The 17,056-nt window shown below is 34.3% G+C and overlaps 1 protein-coding gene across 5 annotated transcripts in view; it reads right to left on the bottom strand.

Moving 5' to 3' along the window:
* Window positions 1-17,056, bottom strand: part of DMD (dystrophin) — a 1,087,789-nt gene that overhangs the window by 727,508 nt on the left and 343,225 nt on the right. For all 5 annotated transcript variants that reach the window (XM_051641663.1, XM_051641654.1, XM_051641680.1 and 2 more), the window contains 3 exons: window positions 13,366-13,516; window positions 8,410-8,529; window positions 94-195 (listed from right to left, as the gene is read on the bottom strand). In XM_051641663.1, the coding sequence (XP_051497623.1) occupies window positions 94-195; window positions 8,410-8,529; window positions 13,366-13,516 (373 nt within the window). The remainder of the gene's footprint in view (window positions 1-93; window positions 196-8,409; window positions 8,530-13,365; window positions 13,517-17,056) is intronic.

Here is a 17,056-nt window from a genome sequence, read left to right as displayed (position 1 = left end):
GAAAATTGAAAAGAATGAAAAGGCTTCAGCCGGGCCTTTCCTATTGTTAACTTTTGAATAATATTCCAATTTATAACTGCTAAAACTACTTACCTGTTCTTCTGCAAAGTGCTGCCATTTGCGAAGAATATCTTGCAGAAGGACCCATCGGTCTTCTGTCCATCTGCAGATGGCTGCCCACCGTTTTCCAAAGTGCTACAAAGGAAGAAACACACAAGAGAGGTTTGCATTTGTTCTTTTTTTGTTTGTTTATTTTGTAGTTGGTGGGATTTTTTGTTGGTTTGGGTTGGTTGGTTTTGTTTTCATTGGTGTTTTGTTGGGTTTTTTTTAGTTTTGTTTGGTTTGGTTTTTTAATCAAACAAGGCAATCTGATGTTCTCCTGGCCTTATAAATTTCTGTGAAAACATTTTCATAATTCCCTTTTTACAGTCTCAAGCCCTTAAAATACATTGCATGTCACACTGAAACGGATCTTCTCACCATTTGAAATAAAATCAAAATTGAGAGAATAGGGAAAGCAATATAGCAAAAAAGAGAAAATTTTAATACTAATCTACATATTTTTTCTATTATCACTCTGGTACTATACTCAAAAATCCTCAGTTTCAAAACTTTACAATAACCAATACATAACTACTTGAGACATAATTACGGTGGCCCAAAGCAAAGAAGCATCTGGTTCTTAAGTTGCACCATCAGTATCTAAATATTTACCTCTATGGAATACTGCAATGAGAAAAAAAACACAGCTTACAAGGTATTACCCCAGTAAAAATTCTACTGAGGTTTCCCAGATATTTGTAAGCATACACTACTATGTACATTTTAAAATTACACAAAACACTACCGTCTTCTCTTTCCCTTATTGTAGTTGAAATCAAGAATTATTACTATATTTTAATTTCCCACTAGCCTTTATTGAAAAATGTCAGAGACAGAGGATGAGATTTAATACTGCTGTAATGGCTTGACATGTTATAAAACTTTTATTGCAACAATTTACAATTATGTAATTATCCCTGAGTATCATATGCAAATTAATAAGTTCCTTCCAAGTAAAAAAAAAACACATAAAATCTGCAAGACATTCTATACTACTGTGTTCTTTTTTCATATACTTCAAAAGTACACCTTGACAAATGAAAAATATTTTCTTACTTTTTTCTTATTTGCTTATTCACTTGATGATCTGTATAGGTACCTTCAAATTTGAGACAGTCAGTGAATCTACATTTTTCATATTTACGTATTTTTCACAGGGATTATAAATTAATTTCAGTGAAAATGCAGCATCTAAATGGTGGGTTTTTTTAAACAAGGGATTAAAAATCTAACTATTTTCTACTGGGATATTTTTTTTCTCTTCCTAGGAAATGAAAGGTAACATTTCAGAATGCCGTTTGAATTTGTGGCTTTACTGTTTATATATCAAAGTCAGCAGATACCATATTATTTAATGCTAAAATCATAAGAAATGTTGCCTACTAAACAGACAATTGCCAGGCCAGTGACTTATATCATATTAGATAGAATAAATTTCCAAAAATGAAAAATATCTCTAATCAACTAGCACAACAATGCTAATTAAAAACCATGCCAATTCTTAAACAGCTCAAATATGTTACACAGTAATATAGAGAGGTATTCATTTTCAGTCACTTACCACATAAATACAAAGAAGGTTTTAAGAAAGTTGTTTTGTTTGCTTTTTTTAGGCTTTACATTAAGATAAAGGGTTTAGTATACACTTGAAATTATGTAATAGGTATTTGATTTCTTCCCTAGTTAGATCTAGAGAAAATCAAAGCAATTTTTTTCAAATCTATGAATCTGATTCCTTTTCACATTAAACTCACGTTTGGTGTCAGTGTTTGCTTGCCATAAAACAACATGATCTAAGATCACCTATTCAAACAAACCCAGAAAGCTTCAGATTTTGAATGTGGATATTTTTGAAAGATAATTGCAATACTGACAGAAATACATACTTGCTTGTGAAACATTTATGTCCTGAACTTAACAGGAAATAGAGTACCATATATTTTACCCATTGATTTTACTCACAATATTAAATAAAATTGCCAAATTGCATGACACAGCATAACACAGAAAATTATTCAGAGCTGACTAACCCAAATTTTCTTTTTAAGACTAATTTTTTTCCTTTTATAAGAAACTACTTACTTCACAAATAGTATTGATTAATGTACATGGTAATGTGCACCAAATAACGCCTTTTCTGCAAAAAATGTATTTTTACCAGTTTCATTGATTTGAAAAAGTAAAAATTTTGGTTTCAGAAAATAATGAGTTTCATTTGTCCTGATCACATTGCCAGTTTACCTCAAGACAGTCTAAGCTTCTCCACCCTCCTTTTTCTCCAAGCCCAGAAGACAACCTAGCTGATCTGCAACATCAGGCACCTATTCAGTTTCTTATATTCAATTGAACATTATTTTTTTTTTTTACCTTGACTGCTTCACTGGCTAATTACTAGTTCAAAAGTTGTAAGCATATCCTTCCTTATAGCTCAGATTCTTCTAATCTGAATCCTGATCCGAGACTGTCTTCGCCAGTAATTCCCACAATTCAAGCCAATTATTATTAACTAACTATTAAAAGCCACTGTACATGGTTCAACAAATTCATAAGAAGCAGCTATTATTCTTTAACAGGTTCCAAGCCTGGCTAGTATAGTTTCCTCTATTGGCCCTTTCTTCCCTCTATTACAGGAGAAAAATCTCCTAATATCTTAAATTCTATATATTCAGATGGTGAGGTGAATCACATTTTTTTTGTTTGCCACATGATTTACATTGAAATATATGGATCCTAATTATGCACTGCATTTTAAAAATAGAATTTTTACTGAAGGATTCATAAAGCATCCCAAAGTTAAGCAGCAAAGTTTTTGGCACCCTTGATTCAGATAAATGTTTCTAGAAAAATCTTTTCATGAACAGACATCTCTCCATTGGTCACTGCACAAATTTAACCAATAGTTCCCACCTGTCTGAAATTCTGAATTCTCATACAAGTCATATACAAGGTCTTTCATAAGAAAAAGCATTTTGTTCAAACAGGATCTTTAAAAAGAATGAATGGACTTCCGTAGACACAACATTTTTCTGAAGAAAATCTAATTTTTAAAGTGTGCAATACCATGACTTACACAAGGTCTTACACCTCCACCTTGCAAAGGGACTTACGTAACGGATATACACTTACATATACATCCATGGATGCAGAGGAAAACTTAATAGACTTTGTGGAAACATACACTAATCTACTCAAACAACAAATTACCTATTGGCAGGTGTATTGCCAGGTATGTTCTCAGCTACTTAATTTCTCCATATCTGTCAGCATACTCCATGGCATTGCTTAAATTTGCTGTGCTCATCATAGACTAAGCCTCAAACTAGTTCCCTATCTTTATGTCTATACGACTTCTTTTATATCAGACTGCTATGATATCATATTCTTTTGATGTCTTATAAATAAAGCAGTAAATCTCTTATAAACAGTATTTTATAAAAAATGTTTTACCTGAGTAATTTTTAAATATCTCATATTAAAGCAGCTGAATTTTTTCTTTATAGACCTCAGAAGGAAATACAGCTTGCTCTCAGCATCAACAGTAACATCTTCAACTTGCCTTCACCACTATGATATACTTTATGAGTATAAACAATGAGTAAAAATGAGTAAAAAATGAGTAAAAACAACATAACCCTTGGGAACACTGAAGGAAATGTATAAAAAGTGAAACAGTAGCCTTAAGCCCAGGGTTTTTTTAAATATTCTTTTTTAATAAGGTAAGGCTGTCCACCCCTTAAAGTAATGAGAAACAGTGGAAATACGCTTTTGTCTATATGCAAAATCAATTAAAAATATTTAGCACATTCATATAATTTCTCTTATGTAGCAATAAACAATCTGTGCAGTTTTTTTAACATTCCTCACTTATTTTGACATATTTTTACAATAACTACCCAGACATCATCATCAATCATAGTACCCTGAATAATATGAATATATAATAGACAGTGTAAATTACACTCTCAGCTCCCTTCCTTCAGCAGGGAAAAAAGGGCATCAAGAAGCACTTGATACATTTAATGCAGATCTCTTTCCAGCACAGACCCTGACCCTTGAAGTCTGGAGAGAGCTCTAATTTGAGCTAGCCCAGAAGAGTCCTTAAGGGACCTGTAGTCTACTGGGTATAATTAGAGAAAAAAACTCCCTGCTTTCATGGCTTCTATATGCTACCCAGCCACTTCTCTGGGCTGAACATAATTTTGCACATTCTTGTAAAACAAGTCAGACTGCTGCAACAGATTTGCCAGTATAGTCCTCTGATTTTGCAGCACTAATACAGATCTGAGCCTTAATCAGCAGCTGCCTTTTTGGTAAGGCTCTGGCTTGAGCCTAATGGAGTCTAGGAGTCAAAAGTCTAAATAGTCAGCTCTCAGCAGCAGCAGCAGCAGCAGCATAAATAGATAGAGCCCCACAATATATCATATATTGGTATGTCAAGCAACCACTGTTACGTAAAAGTAGTTTTAATATTCAAACTCACATAGGCTAGCTGTAATCTCTCCAGACTAACTTAGGGCAACAGGTATTAATAACAGAAGCACTGTAATTGTGTTTACTTGTATTTTTTTTTCCAAAAAAGGTTAACTCTTCTCTGGATTATTTCTTTTAGCTGACACTTTTTGCTTCTATGCCACTGTCTTTGAAGAAGATTTTTTTTTTTATTTTTTGCATATGCAATAAATCTTAAGAACTTTTACAATGTTTATTTGAAGACAGTATAGGTTTCTTCATCATGTTAAGAATTTTAAAATCTATAAATTATCTTATTTATGGCATTTAACATTGTTTTACACAGATGCATATATAAATATATGCATTATATACACAGACATTTACATAAATAAAAAAATTTCAGGAATCACCATCTCAATCCTTTTTTTTTTAAAAAAAAAAAAGTATAATTGAAGTGTAGCTGCTTGGAAAATTCAGCCTTGACTGTTACAGAGAAATAACTGCCCACTTTCTTCCAAGTCTGATCCTGACCAGTATCACACTCTGGCAACCTTATTAAGAAGCCTTTTTCTCTTGTCTTGTTCTGCTTTTAAAAGTCAGACTGGCAGATACATAAGCTCTAAACTTTGTTCCATTGTGCTTTTTGTCAAATGCTCTAATGTTTGTGCCTGTCAACCCGTTGTATCTTCTGTGCTTATATTCAATTTATATGAAGGCCGACAGGCTGAGAGAGTTGGGGTTGTTCCTGGAGAAGAGAAGGCTCCAGGGACATCTCATAGTGGGCTTCCCGTACCTGAAGGGGCCTACAGGAAAGCTGGGGAGGGACTTTTTACAAGGGCTTGTAGTGAGAGGACAAGGGGCAATGGATTAAAACGGGAAGAGGGGAGATGAGTTTAGACATTAAGAAGAAATTCTTTAGTGTGAGGGTGCTGAGACACTGGAACAGGTTGCCCAAGGAGGTTGTGGATGCCCCCTCCCTGGCAGTGTTCAAGGCCAGGTTGCATGCAGTTTTGAGCAACCTTCTTCTAGTGGGAGGTGTTCCTGCCCATGTAGGGGGATTGGAACTAGATGATCTTTAAGGTCATTTCCAATCCAAACCATTCTATGATTCTATTATTATCAGTTATTATTTTTCTGTACCCTCAAAAAAGGAGATGTAACATTTTGCTAGGGTATTTGGTGGACTGTAGTAACTCAGTTCTGGGCATAAAGGTATGAAAGCTTGCTTGCACATCTCCCTAACACCATAAACCTCATAGCTTTAGATCTGTGTTTTGTTTTTATTAACATCTGTAATACTGCTACATATTTTGTGACTTCTAGAGCAATGGGATTATTAAATCCTTCTCTCAGATCCTTCTCTAAGAAAGTGTGATTCAAGAAGGGAACTGAACAGCAGCTGACCTGTTCCATGCCACCCTGCCCTGGGCTTCAGGGCACAGTGCCTCAGGAATTGCCTTAACTAGCATCTTTAAAGGAATCTACTTTTCTCTGTTACATCTACTTTTCTCTGGGGCATGCTTTAACCCCAATAACAAGCACCCTCCACTAGTACAAATGGTCTATTTCCATTGTGTTCAATTCACACTCATAATTCTTTATATTTCATTAATGGGGTAATTGTAGCACAGTAAGGTCTGAGTTCTATTTCAGGTAGAATTCCAACTTGGGTCAGCCACAGATGTTGCACAGGATGCAAATGGTACCTTTGCAACTAGTGACATATTAGGAGGATGCATCTGTATTGCCTGAAGCGCTCCTAATCGTTCCCATATCTGAAGATGTGAAAGTAGAATAAATGTCTAATAATCCACCAACCTTTTGTTTGTTTTTCACAGTATTAAAACATCTCAGTTGTGTGTCTTCAAATTATTGAAGTGCAGTAAATATCAAATACCTTTAATAATTTCCCCCACTTTTTTTGGTCATGCTTTACTGTAGGCCTCTTAGCAAGAACCTACTCCTTGTCAATACAGAACAACATCCTGGTCGAACCTTTTCCCATTCATTTTTTTATTTAATTTCAGGTTTATTTCTCTTCCATTGATGCTATTTGCCTCGTTTACTTTAGCTTTTGGAACCATATGCTTGCAATGGATTTATTTTATTCCACTAAACAAAATACAAGGAGCTGGCACAAAATTCTGGAAGGTTAAGCATGTCTTGAGCAGGTACTCCACAGCTCTGACTCTGAAGATTAATTTAAAAGGAAGTAATAATTTATCAGATCAGTAAAGCCTCTATTGCTACCTTGACTGTGTTATGCTCCCTCAGTGACTAAGAAGAATCAATAAAGAAAACTGAAACTTATTTTTGAAGTGGCAGTGCTCTGTCTTTTAGCCAAACGTACTACCTACTCTAAATTCCAAACTAATGACTGATTTACTGGTATTGCTACAAAAAATAGCTAGATTCAAGATAGCACACATATTTTGTCTGTGGCACAGCTATACCTTCAAGCTGAATGCATCAATAGCTTCAATAGAGAAAACTTGGGCTTTAATAATTAAAAAAAAAAACAGAAACCTTTTTTATTTTCCTGAGCAATGAAACAAAATGAAAGTACTTTATTCTTAGCAAAAGACAAAAATAGAAGGAATCTTAGATGTAGTACTGCCATACTCCTTGAGCAGTAACCCTGGAGATGTGACCATCAACACAAGACTATCCCTCTTTATTTCAATTAATGTATCTCAACACTAATTATCCATTTAAGTTCATTCAGAAATTACAGTAAGAGTAAAGAGGCAAGGCAAATACTGAGCTTCCTTTTAAAAAAAGGTAATATTTAGAAATTTTTAGAACACATGGATTACTAGTTTTGTCACACACCTATCTCTCGTGTTACCTTTTAAGGATACTCAAGTAAGTGTATTTATAAAATAGAATATATGGGAGTTTTTGTCTGTTGATTGTTTACGCTTTAGGTCAAAATGCAATTAAGAACAGGTTTGGACTGCAAGACTATTACTGTTAACTTCTCCCAGTTCTAGTACTCTAGGAAGCCTTGTCATGAGAATCCTAAATGATAAACCATTGTAAATTATGTGTATACTGAATAGAATATACACTGAAATAGAGAAATGAAACTAAGAGATGATTCCCTTAATTTCCTGATAAACACATCCACAAGAAACTAATGGGAGAGAAATTATGCTTTTCCCCAAAAAAAAAGTATTTTAGAAAAAACAGCATGTGAATATTTCTGGATAATCATTATTAGTCCAATAAATAAATAAATAAATAAATAAATATTCTCTATACATTCATTTTTGCTTTTGCTTATTTTTAAGAAGTCCTATTTTAATTCTGTGGGACCAGAGTTGCTATTAAGAGATACACGTTGGACATGACTTAAAAGGAATGTGCATTTAAGCAGTTGTCAGTGGTTAATGGCACTTGTATGCTACTGTAACAACAAAATATACACCACACATACCTGAAGAAAAATCCCCCATTCTCACTTCCTCACATTCTGCTGAACTGTGTACATTGTCAAATGCAATATCTTTCTTCTTAACTACAACAGATAATCATGATACTTCTTTCAAAAGTAATGAAATATAGCTAAGAAAGGAAAGACGAACACTTGTCCTCGGATAGATAAAAGAGGTTGATACTAAAGGAATCACGGAATAGAAAGTTGCTCTCAGTTGTGTTTTGTTTTTTTTTTTCTCCAAATTACATGCATTTATCCATTTATTCAAAAGTCATGTCCTGCAGAAATATTTAAGATTATCCTCAGAAATATCTCCTGTGATACACCTAATACTACAAGTAGTTCTTCTTCAACCTTATCAACACTTAAGGCCACTGATAGCTTTTTTCTGTGAGAGCCATAAGTTCAGTTGTTACCTGAAGCTGCTCTTCCAGTGCTGCAGTAGCTCTGTCTCCACTGTTTTCATCCACCACCACTACCATATGAGTTAGAGAATTCACCTTGACTTGTTCCTGTTCTAAATCTTCTTGAAATGCCTATAATTAAAGCATATGCATTAGAAAATGTGTTCCAAATTAAGAAATTGCTGAGTTCGGGCTCCCACTAACATGCATAACAACCACCTTTAAGAACTTTATAATCCTATTTATGTCAATACTAAGTACTATAAACTCATTTTGTTGCCTTAGCAAATACATATGCTAACATAAGCCTATTGGGCAGATTTCCATATCTTTCACAAAAAATAGCTTATTGTTACTCGCTCACAAGTCTGTACTCCTGATACATTATTTCAAACAAGATATTTGGCTTGAGACAGCACTTGTTGAATTGATGCAGCTTGACTTACAAGTATCAGTATAGCATATATACATACCATTGGGAAAATTTTAAAAAGCCACTGGATTAGACTTTGTACTTCATATAATCATATTAAAATATTTTAATACTGAAAAAGCTATAAAACGTCAAAAATACATAGGTTTTTAATTAAACAACTGCATACTATCTTCAGCTTGGCACACCTACATTAGTACTATAGGTTGAAACTGTTCAGGAGATCACTCAAGATTAGGAAATACACGCAGCACCCCTGTTTCACTTACTAAAGAAACCAGGAAAGCAAGTGAAAGAGGCACTTTATTATTTCTGAATGTCTGAAGATAAACCTTCTTGCCCATTTAGGTTTGGTACCCACTTCCAGCTGCAATAAAACTGAGGACAATCTTCTGCTGAGAAATAGTAAATTGCTAAAAGTGAAGAAAGATCTCTCAAATCAGCACAAATTGATATCTGAATAATTCCTAACCTTGCCAAATTTCTACAACTCTTCACACCTCTCTGGCCCTCCCATAATTTTCCAGGTTTCATGTTGTTCCCTCCCTTCTCACAGTGCACAGAGAAGTGAAATGGGAAGTATAGACATAATCATACTTCAGATTATGGTTTACTGCATATTCACTGTACACATAACTGTAACCTACATCACAAAAAAAACCAAACCAAAACACAAACAAACAAAAAACACCAACAACATCTGAGCTACTGTAGTTACTGTAACACCCCCTTGGTGGGTTTTAGTATTCTGGATTGTGCCCTAAATATTTCAGCAGAAGTGATTAGTACATATTTAGTAAGATAGTCACAATCTGAAAAATAACATGGCTAACCACATATGCCTTGTCACAACAGAAACCTTGAATGTATTACAAACTATGTTGAATTTCACTATATGCATTTTTCTGATGTTTTCTGAAGTAACATAATTCAGTTAGGTACAAAAAACAAGCCCTTGCTGAAAATTAGGTCACACATTTTAAATCTCTTTGGTAAATGTTCTTACTTTAATTGAAAATTAAAAAATAAAATCTAATGTGGCTATAGGAAAGAGGAAAGGAATTTACATACTACTTTGTTTTTAAGGGATAAATGACATACTCTAACAAATGCCAGAGTTCTAATTTTGATCTAGAAAGAGGAGGCAGGGCATTCATGAGTCAGACCATATTACACAGCTTGCTTTCCTCAGATTCAGTTCCTTCCTTCAGCCATATGACAATAAATATATTGCTCTGTAAGCCTAGAGCTAGGGAAAAGGTGACTTCTATTTCCTGATTAGTGGGTATCTGACCAATAGTATCCCAGAACAAAACCAGAGTTAGCAATGCTCTATAAGTGCAGGAATGGAAGGCATTTTGGAAGTGGGAGTCACACACACAGTGTTAAAGATATGAGAAGAAACTGATGAAAGCACAAAGTTGAGCCATTTTTTAATCTCCAGAAAGATTCAATTTGCTCTGAGCTAAAAGACTCTTCTTTATAATCCATGTGTCTGATTTTTACCATGAAATTCACTGTCAACGGTCATTTCTATATCGGAGCTTGTTGAAATAGGAAGATACTGAGTCTCAGGACTGGAAAGCACTCTGTTCAAATAATTTCTATTGAAGTTTCTAACAAGTTCTCCTGACCTTTTCAAAGACGTAAAATGTATGATGGATATAGATGTTGATGCATGGGAGAGCAATAACAGAAACTCATGAAACTCCACTGTTCCTTTAATTCCTATCTATCAGAGAACAACTTATACAACTCCAACATAATCTACTTCAAACTGCATAAAAATACCTATTTAGGGTATCCAAGCACCCCAAAAAAAATCCACCCTTGATATTTCAACAGTTAGGAAGTGTCTGATTTTACCTTTGCAATTAATTGGCAGTACTGACAACTCCTAACACCACAAATTTTCCATAGTTTTTGACATTTTCATAAAAAAGAAAAAAGCTCAGCCTTCCAGAAACAGCATAAATACCAAAGCAGCTTAGACCTCTTAGGAAATTAATGAAACTATAAAATCCACTACCATAAATTGTATAATAATAATGAGGACTAATAAAATCAATTGAATTAACAGCATTTTTTCTTCATTATAAAATTACTAATATAGTACTCTGCTTAGACAGTTCAATAGTCCTCACATTTTTATTGGAAAGTAATTTTCTCATTTTATAAAATTATTAAGAAAGGATACTTGCAAAAGCAGACAAAATACACAAACACTGCCGCAAAGACCAATAGCTCTTTATTGAAATGTTTGACTGTTACTCCAAAATGTATTAACCAGGCCAGATTTTTATCAGAACTGTGTACCTTGCTAATGACATAAAACCTATTAGAATTTATCTATTTCAGTCCACTCAGAAAATTTTCTGTACTCTGAAGACATTAACCTCATATACTACTGAACTAGTAGTGGTAGCACGGTGGAAAGGATGTTGTGTGCTTTCTCTGGTCGCAGTGATGGGTGCCATTCCCTATAGACATTACTGAATGATATTTCTTTATTTTTTTTAATAGGACCCAGCAAGGAAACTTAAGTGTTAGTCACAACAACTGAAGACCAGTATTTTGAGATATCATAGAGAAAAAAGTAGAATAAAAGAAATCAGATGTACAGAAGTTATAAGGGGGTTAAATAACACAAAATAAATTGAGTGAAAAGTAGTTACAAATGAACAGACAAAAAGGGAAAGTTAAAATTATAAAGGCAAAGAGGAGAGAGAGAGAGAGGATGACAATCAACCCAAACCTATCACAGTTGCTGAAGTCTGCTTAATTGGAAATGATCTTTGCCTTTTATATATTTTAGTTTCTGATTCCTCCCATCTTTTTCTACAACATTGTTTCTGAGTTGTTCGGAGACATGTGAGACTAAGAAAAATAACGGGTGGTTGGGGGAGGAGTGTGTTGGATTTTGGTTTTTTGTTTGCTTATTTAATAACGAAGCAATAACTGTGCTTTGCTGCATACAATATATAATAAAGTTATCTGAAACTTTCACACTATACGTGAAAGAATGAAAAACATCTTGTTCTTTGATGAGTAAGACAAACAATATATTAAGAGAATTTTAATTCAAGTTTAAACCAAAACATTCTCTTTCCACCTTATCAAGTAGTTTGTCTTTTGTACAGAAAATAGATTTGAAAAGTAATACACTTAAATAATGTTGACTAACTTATCACAATAAAAAATTAAGAACTAGTAAGTGGGAGAGGTCTTCACTCAGAACATTCAAATACACACTAAATACTATTTTTTATCAATTTCAGAAAGAAACAGCATAAAGAGATTTCATAAGTAAAAGTCAGTATTTAAATACAAAATACATAGAAAAAGTTACTCAAAACTTAGGACTCATTTTCAAAATCTTTCCAGTTTCTTTTTTCTTATTATGATTTCATAATTACCTGCTGTCTTTTTTTAAAAATAAAATCTCATATCAGAATATATGCTTATCTAGCAAACCAGCATAATTAAATGCACTGTCCCCTCACAGGGAAGCACAGATAGCACAAATAAAAGCAGTAGGTGTAGAATTTGTATTCTTTTTCAGTAGCTCTCCTTAACCAGAACACAGAGAAATCACCCTTGACACAGAATTGGATCATGCAGTCTTTTGCAGCTTTTGACCTCTTTTTTAAAAGAATGTAAAAGCTGGTTTCAGTTTGAGTTGTTTTTACTGGATGATCTGCCCTTTAGAACCTGGACTAGCACTGACACAGGCTGTCAAGCATCAAATGTTAAAATGTCCCAAGATACAATGGAACTGAACTGCTTTGAACCACTGATGTAGAAACATGAACAGGTTCTCAGAGCAAATCTCCATGTTCTTAAAAAATAATTTCTGTTTTCTGTACTTTCCTGTGTTTTCCTGTCATCAACTCTGCCATGGATACATACACAAATACAATTTCAAATTTAAATATGAAGTCAGAAAAATTAACCCAGTAAACAAAGCCATTACATAAATTATAGTCTCACTTTTTAATTATTTATTTTTCCAGTTAAAGAATTACTCTAATGGAATGTGGGAAAAAAAAGGGTCAAATTCTCTCATACCCTCCATTTATTTATTTATTTTTAATTAAATACATTACTAAAAAAAATATTTTCTATAGTTAACTAGTGTCTGTCTTATAGTTCTGTACATTTACATATTCAGAGTCCCAGGAATCCTAACAAGATTATGCAGTCTTATTATGACCACTGTATCAATTGCTGCTGCATTATGCAAGCGAAAAAATGCAGCACACAAAAAGAATAACAGTTATTAGAAATCTGATATATTCTTATTGTCTTCACATATTCTGCTGTCTTGGTTATATTTTTAAGGGATTTTTTTTTTTTTTAATATCAGGATAAAAGAGTTCAGATAACACTATAAATGCTTGTTAATTGTACAAAACAATAAATATTAAACCAAGATTCCATATTACTGTGCTATGTTCTAACTGCAATAATAGGGCTTTTAAAATATCAAAAACTGAAACTGTTTTTTATGCCTTTGGAAGCATACCATAGCATACCTTATGCTCCTCTATTTGATGTTTTAGGTCCTCTAGATCTGGACCTAATGGCTCCAAATCAATTTTCCTTGTCCTCTCCTCTGTTTTTGTCAGCCAGTCAGCTAACTGGGCTAGCTGCTGATTCTGCAGATCCATTAGCATTTTATGTAAACTGCAAAAGAAAGAAAGAAAGAAATAGTTATTTCAGATTATAAATGAAAACCAAAACCAAACCAAAACAACATGCAGAAATATCTACCTTGTTTACTCTTCCAGTGTCCCAAAAGTTACGGGCAATAAGGATGAACAAGATATTTTCAAACAGGGGTGCAAACAGAATTATTTAAAAAATTCCTGACTTGGGTATTTTAGTCATAAAAACTTAGCTGTTACAAAAAGAAGCTGCTTGTACTTTTTTTCCTTTAGGGCAGCCAACAATACTAATCCTTTATCTCAGAATTATCACTTGCATCTGGATAAAAGAAAAAAAGAAAACTGGCTACGGACTTCTGAAACAGAAATCATCAAGTGGTATTGATAACCACAATAATACAAGTGAAAACAGAGCTTCTTGAAACAGGAGAAATAATGGAGAAAAAATATGAAAGGCACTCTGGGAAACAAAGAAAGAGTGCAAGCAGTGATCAAAGGAAGCCTGAGGAGTACCTGGACATGCAAAGTATTTTCTAATAAAGAGCAGAAGATGCAGAAACAGGGAGAAATTGCGGGCAAACATCAAGATGAGTTAATTTACAGAAATTAAGACTTGCAAACAAATTTAGCAAAAATAAATTTTTGTTTTGAAATAAGCTTTTAGTTACACCTGTTTCTTGAATGGTATCTCACTGCTCCCATATGGCACTAAGATATTATTGGTGTTACACCTGGAGCTCTGTGAAGCTATGCTCCTTTCCAGAAACAGTAATAATTTTTAAAGACTCCAGTTAGTAGCTCTTGGAAGAAAAGGACCATAGAAACCAAATTACAGGAACAACTAAAATTAGGAAATGAAATTTCAACAGATCTTGAGACGCTGAAGAAAAAAAAATAATGTTCCAACAAATGGGAAGGGCTCAATTAATCCAAGTCTCTAAATAGCAGATACTAAACAGTAACATTTTCTAGTATCTCTCTCAAGATTTGTTTTTCTAAGAACAGAGTGTTATGGATCTTCATGATGTACTATGATTTCAGGGTTTTTTTACCATAAATCATGTGTTAATTATTGATCAAAATGACCACAAGATTCGAGTACTGTAGCATATTTTCCATTCTACGTTCTCCCTTTCTTTATGGATAGAGTACAAGAAGCTGATACCCTAATTTGTTATAACCCATGGTTCACAAGCGATTAGGTATTTCAGATCTAACTCAGTCCTTCTTCACTTTCAAATATGTATTTTGTTTTAGTTGATGTTCTAAATCAAGTTATCACAAAAAATAAATATAATGCTTCATCCTAGAGATATTTTTAACAATAAATTAAATAAATGCAGTAGAAAACGTGCTAAAGAGAATTTGATTTAAGAAAACCAAGAGATTATTAAGTATCACAGTATCATTCTGGTTGGAAAAGACCTTCAAGATCATTGAGTCCAACCACTACCCTAACTCTGTCACATCCACCTCTGAACCCTGTTCCCTAGCACCACATCTGTCTTTTTAGATGTCTCCAGGGATGGTGGCTCAACCACCTCCTCACACAGCCTGGATTACCAGGTCCAACTCCCACCCCAGAACAGGACAACTGCAGAGTTCACACCATGTCCCTGAGGGCATTGTCCAAATGTTTCTTGAATATAGTTAGGCTCAGTGCCATTACTGCTTCCCTGGGGAGCCTGTTGCAGTGTTCCACTACCCTCTGGGTGAAGAATCACTTCCTAATGTCCAACCTAAACCTCCCCCTGCACATCTTTCTACTGGTCCCTGAGGTCCTACTGTTGGTCACCAGAGAGAAGAGGTCAGCTCCTATTCCTCCTCCTTCCCTAATGAGGAAGCAGTTAGCTTCAGTAAGGTCTCCCCTCAGTCTCCTCCAGGCTGAACACACCAAGTGCCTTTAGCTGCTCCTCATATGGCTTCCCCTCTAAACCCTTCTCCAACCTCACAGCCCCAAATAAATACTTACTACATAGAATATTGATATTATTCTGATGCAAGGAACATAAACTTCCAAAATAAATAAACACAGAAAATAATTTAATCACAGTTAAGCAAAAGAATGTTTCTTGTTTCTTCCCATTCTCCAGGTACTGCCTCATTTTCAAATTACTTCTATAAACATCTGAGAGAGGTTTTAGTACTTATTTATGCACCTCAGGTGGTTATAATAATCTTTGTTTATGGTAGAGGACCTCATAAGTTTCAAATAAAATATACTTTCCCATTTTAACGAACGTGTTTTAATAGCTGTGGAATTCTCCATAAAGTGGAGTGCATTCAGTTTTCCTCTCCAGTGGTTCATTTATCACTTTGAGATGCTTTACTATACAGAATCTTATCTGGGGAAGGACAGGAGGATGAAATGAAAAAACTGGCTGTTTTCTTTCAGCATGCTAATATATTGCTTGCTAGAAGAGTGAGATACTTTCAGTACACAGGGTATACATAAGAAAACCAATTTCAGCTGCTTTTACAAAATAGCAGTCTGTGTTCCAAACTTCCTCCGATATTCTGACCTCCTAAATCACTTTTCATAAGATCCTTTCACTTTCATGATATACTTCATCACTATCTTTCTCCTCTCTTTGTTGACCACTTGCTTTTGCTTCCCCTAAGCCGTAAAGTGTTACCTCTTTTTACATTTCCTATGACGATTATAAGAGAGGATAGGAGCCCTGCTCTTCTCACCTTCAAAAAAACCATCTCTATTTAGGTAAATGTGTCACTGTTGCCTTAAAGACTAGATTAGAGCATTGTGCTCAGAAGATTTTGCTTTAAACTGAAGTAGAAGACAGATCCCGAGAGTTTAGATTCTGCATAATGACCCAGAAATGCATGACACTGTGATATGAAAGCTGTTCATAACTCTCCAGCTGGTGCTTGAAGTTTTTTTTGAGCCAACAGGTCCATATTACCCATATCTATGCACATCACTCCTGAGAAATTTTCTCTTGCCCTAATCCAAATTTCACTGAATTTTTCACAGATATTTTGTATACAAAATTAAATAGTAGCGCATTCTCTGTGAAGTCCTTATCACTTTATGTCTTCCACTGATTTCATCTTACCCAAATATGACAATCTTCAGAATATACTAGATGATTCAATTTCCCAAGCAATGACCAATAGCTGCATCTGGGAGATAAGTTTAACAATTGGTGTTAAAGGACTTTTTTTTTTTTTTTTTTTTTTTTTTTTTTTTTACACAGAGGTGAGGTTGCTACTTGCATGTGTTGATTTAAATGAAAATACATGACAAGTAAAAACTGCCTTCAGTGAAGTACCACAGAGCCTTCTCTCCAGGAAAATAAGAAGTTGAAGGAGGTTAGGTTGATACACCTGAAACCCATCAACAATGTTACAGATTGTTTACTTTTCTTAGACAATCTCAATACTCAGTAGCAAGTTGAAAAGAGGCAGTGTTATGCAATTGTTGACCCTCATGTGAAACATAGTAACTAGAGAGAGTCACTGAAGCTACCAGTGACACCTGTTGAAGCAATCAGAAAAAAGTGAGATAGGTTATATACATTTTGTTTAAAAATTTATTAGT

Source organism: Apus apus, chromosome 1 (assembly GCF_020740795.1).
Source record: "Apus apus isolate bApuApu2 chromosome 1, bApuApu2.pri.cur, whole genome shotgun sequence".
NCBI lineage: Eukaryota > Metazoa > Chordata > Aves > Apodiformes > Apodidae > Apus > Apus apus.
The sequence above is the reverse complement of the archived record's forward strand: the minus strand, read 5'-3'. Positions and strand labels throughout refer to the sequence as shown.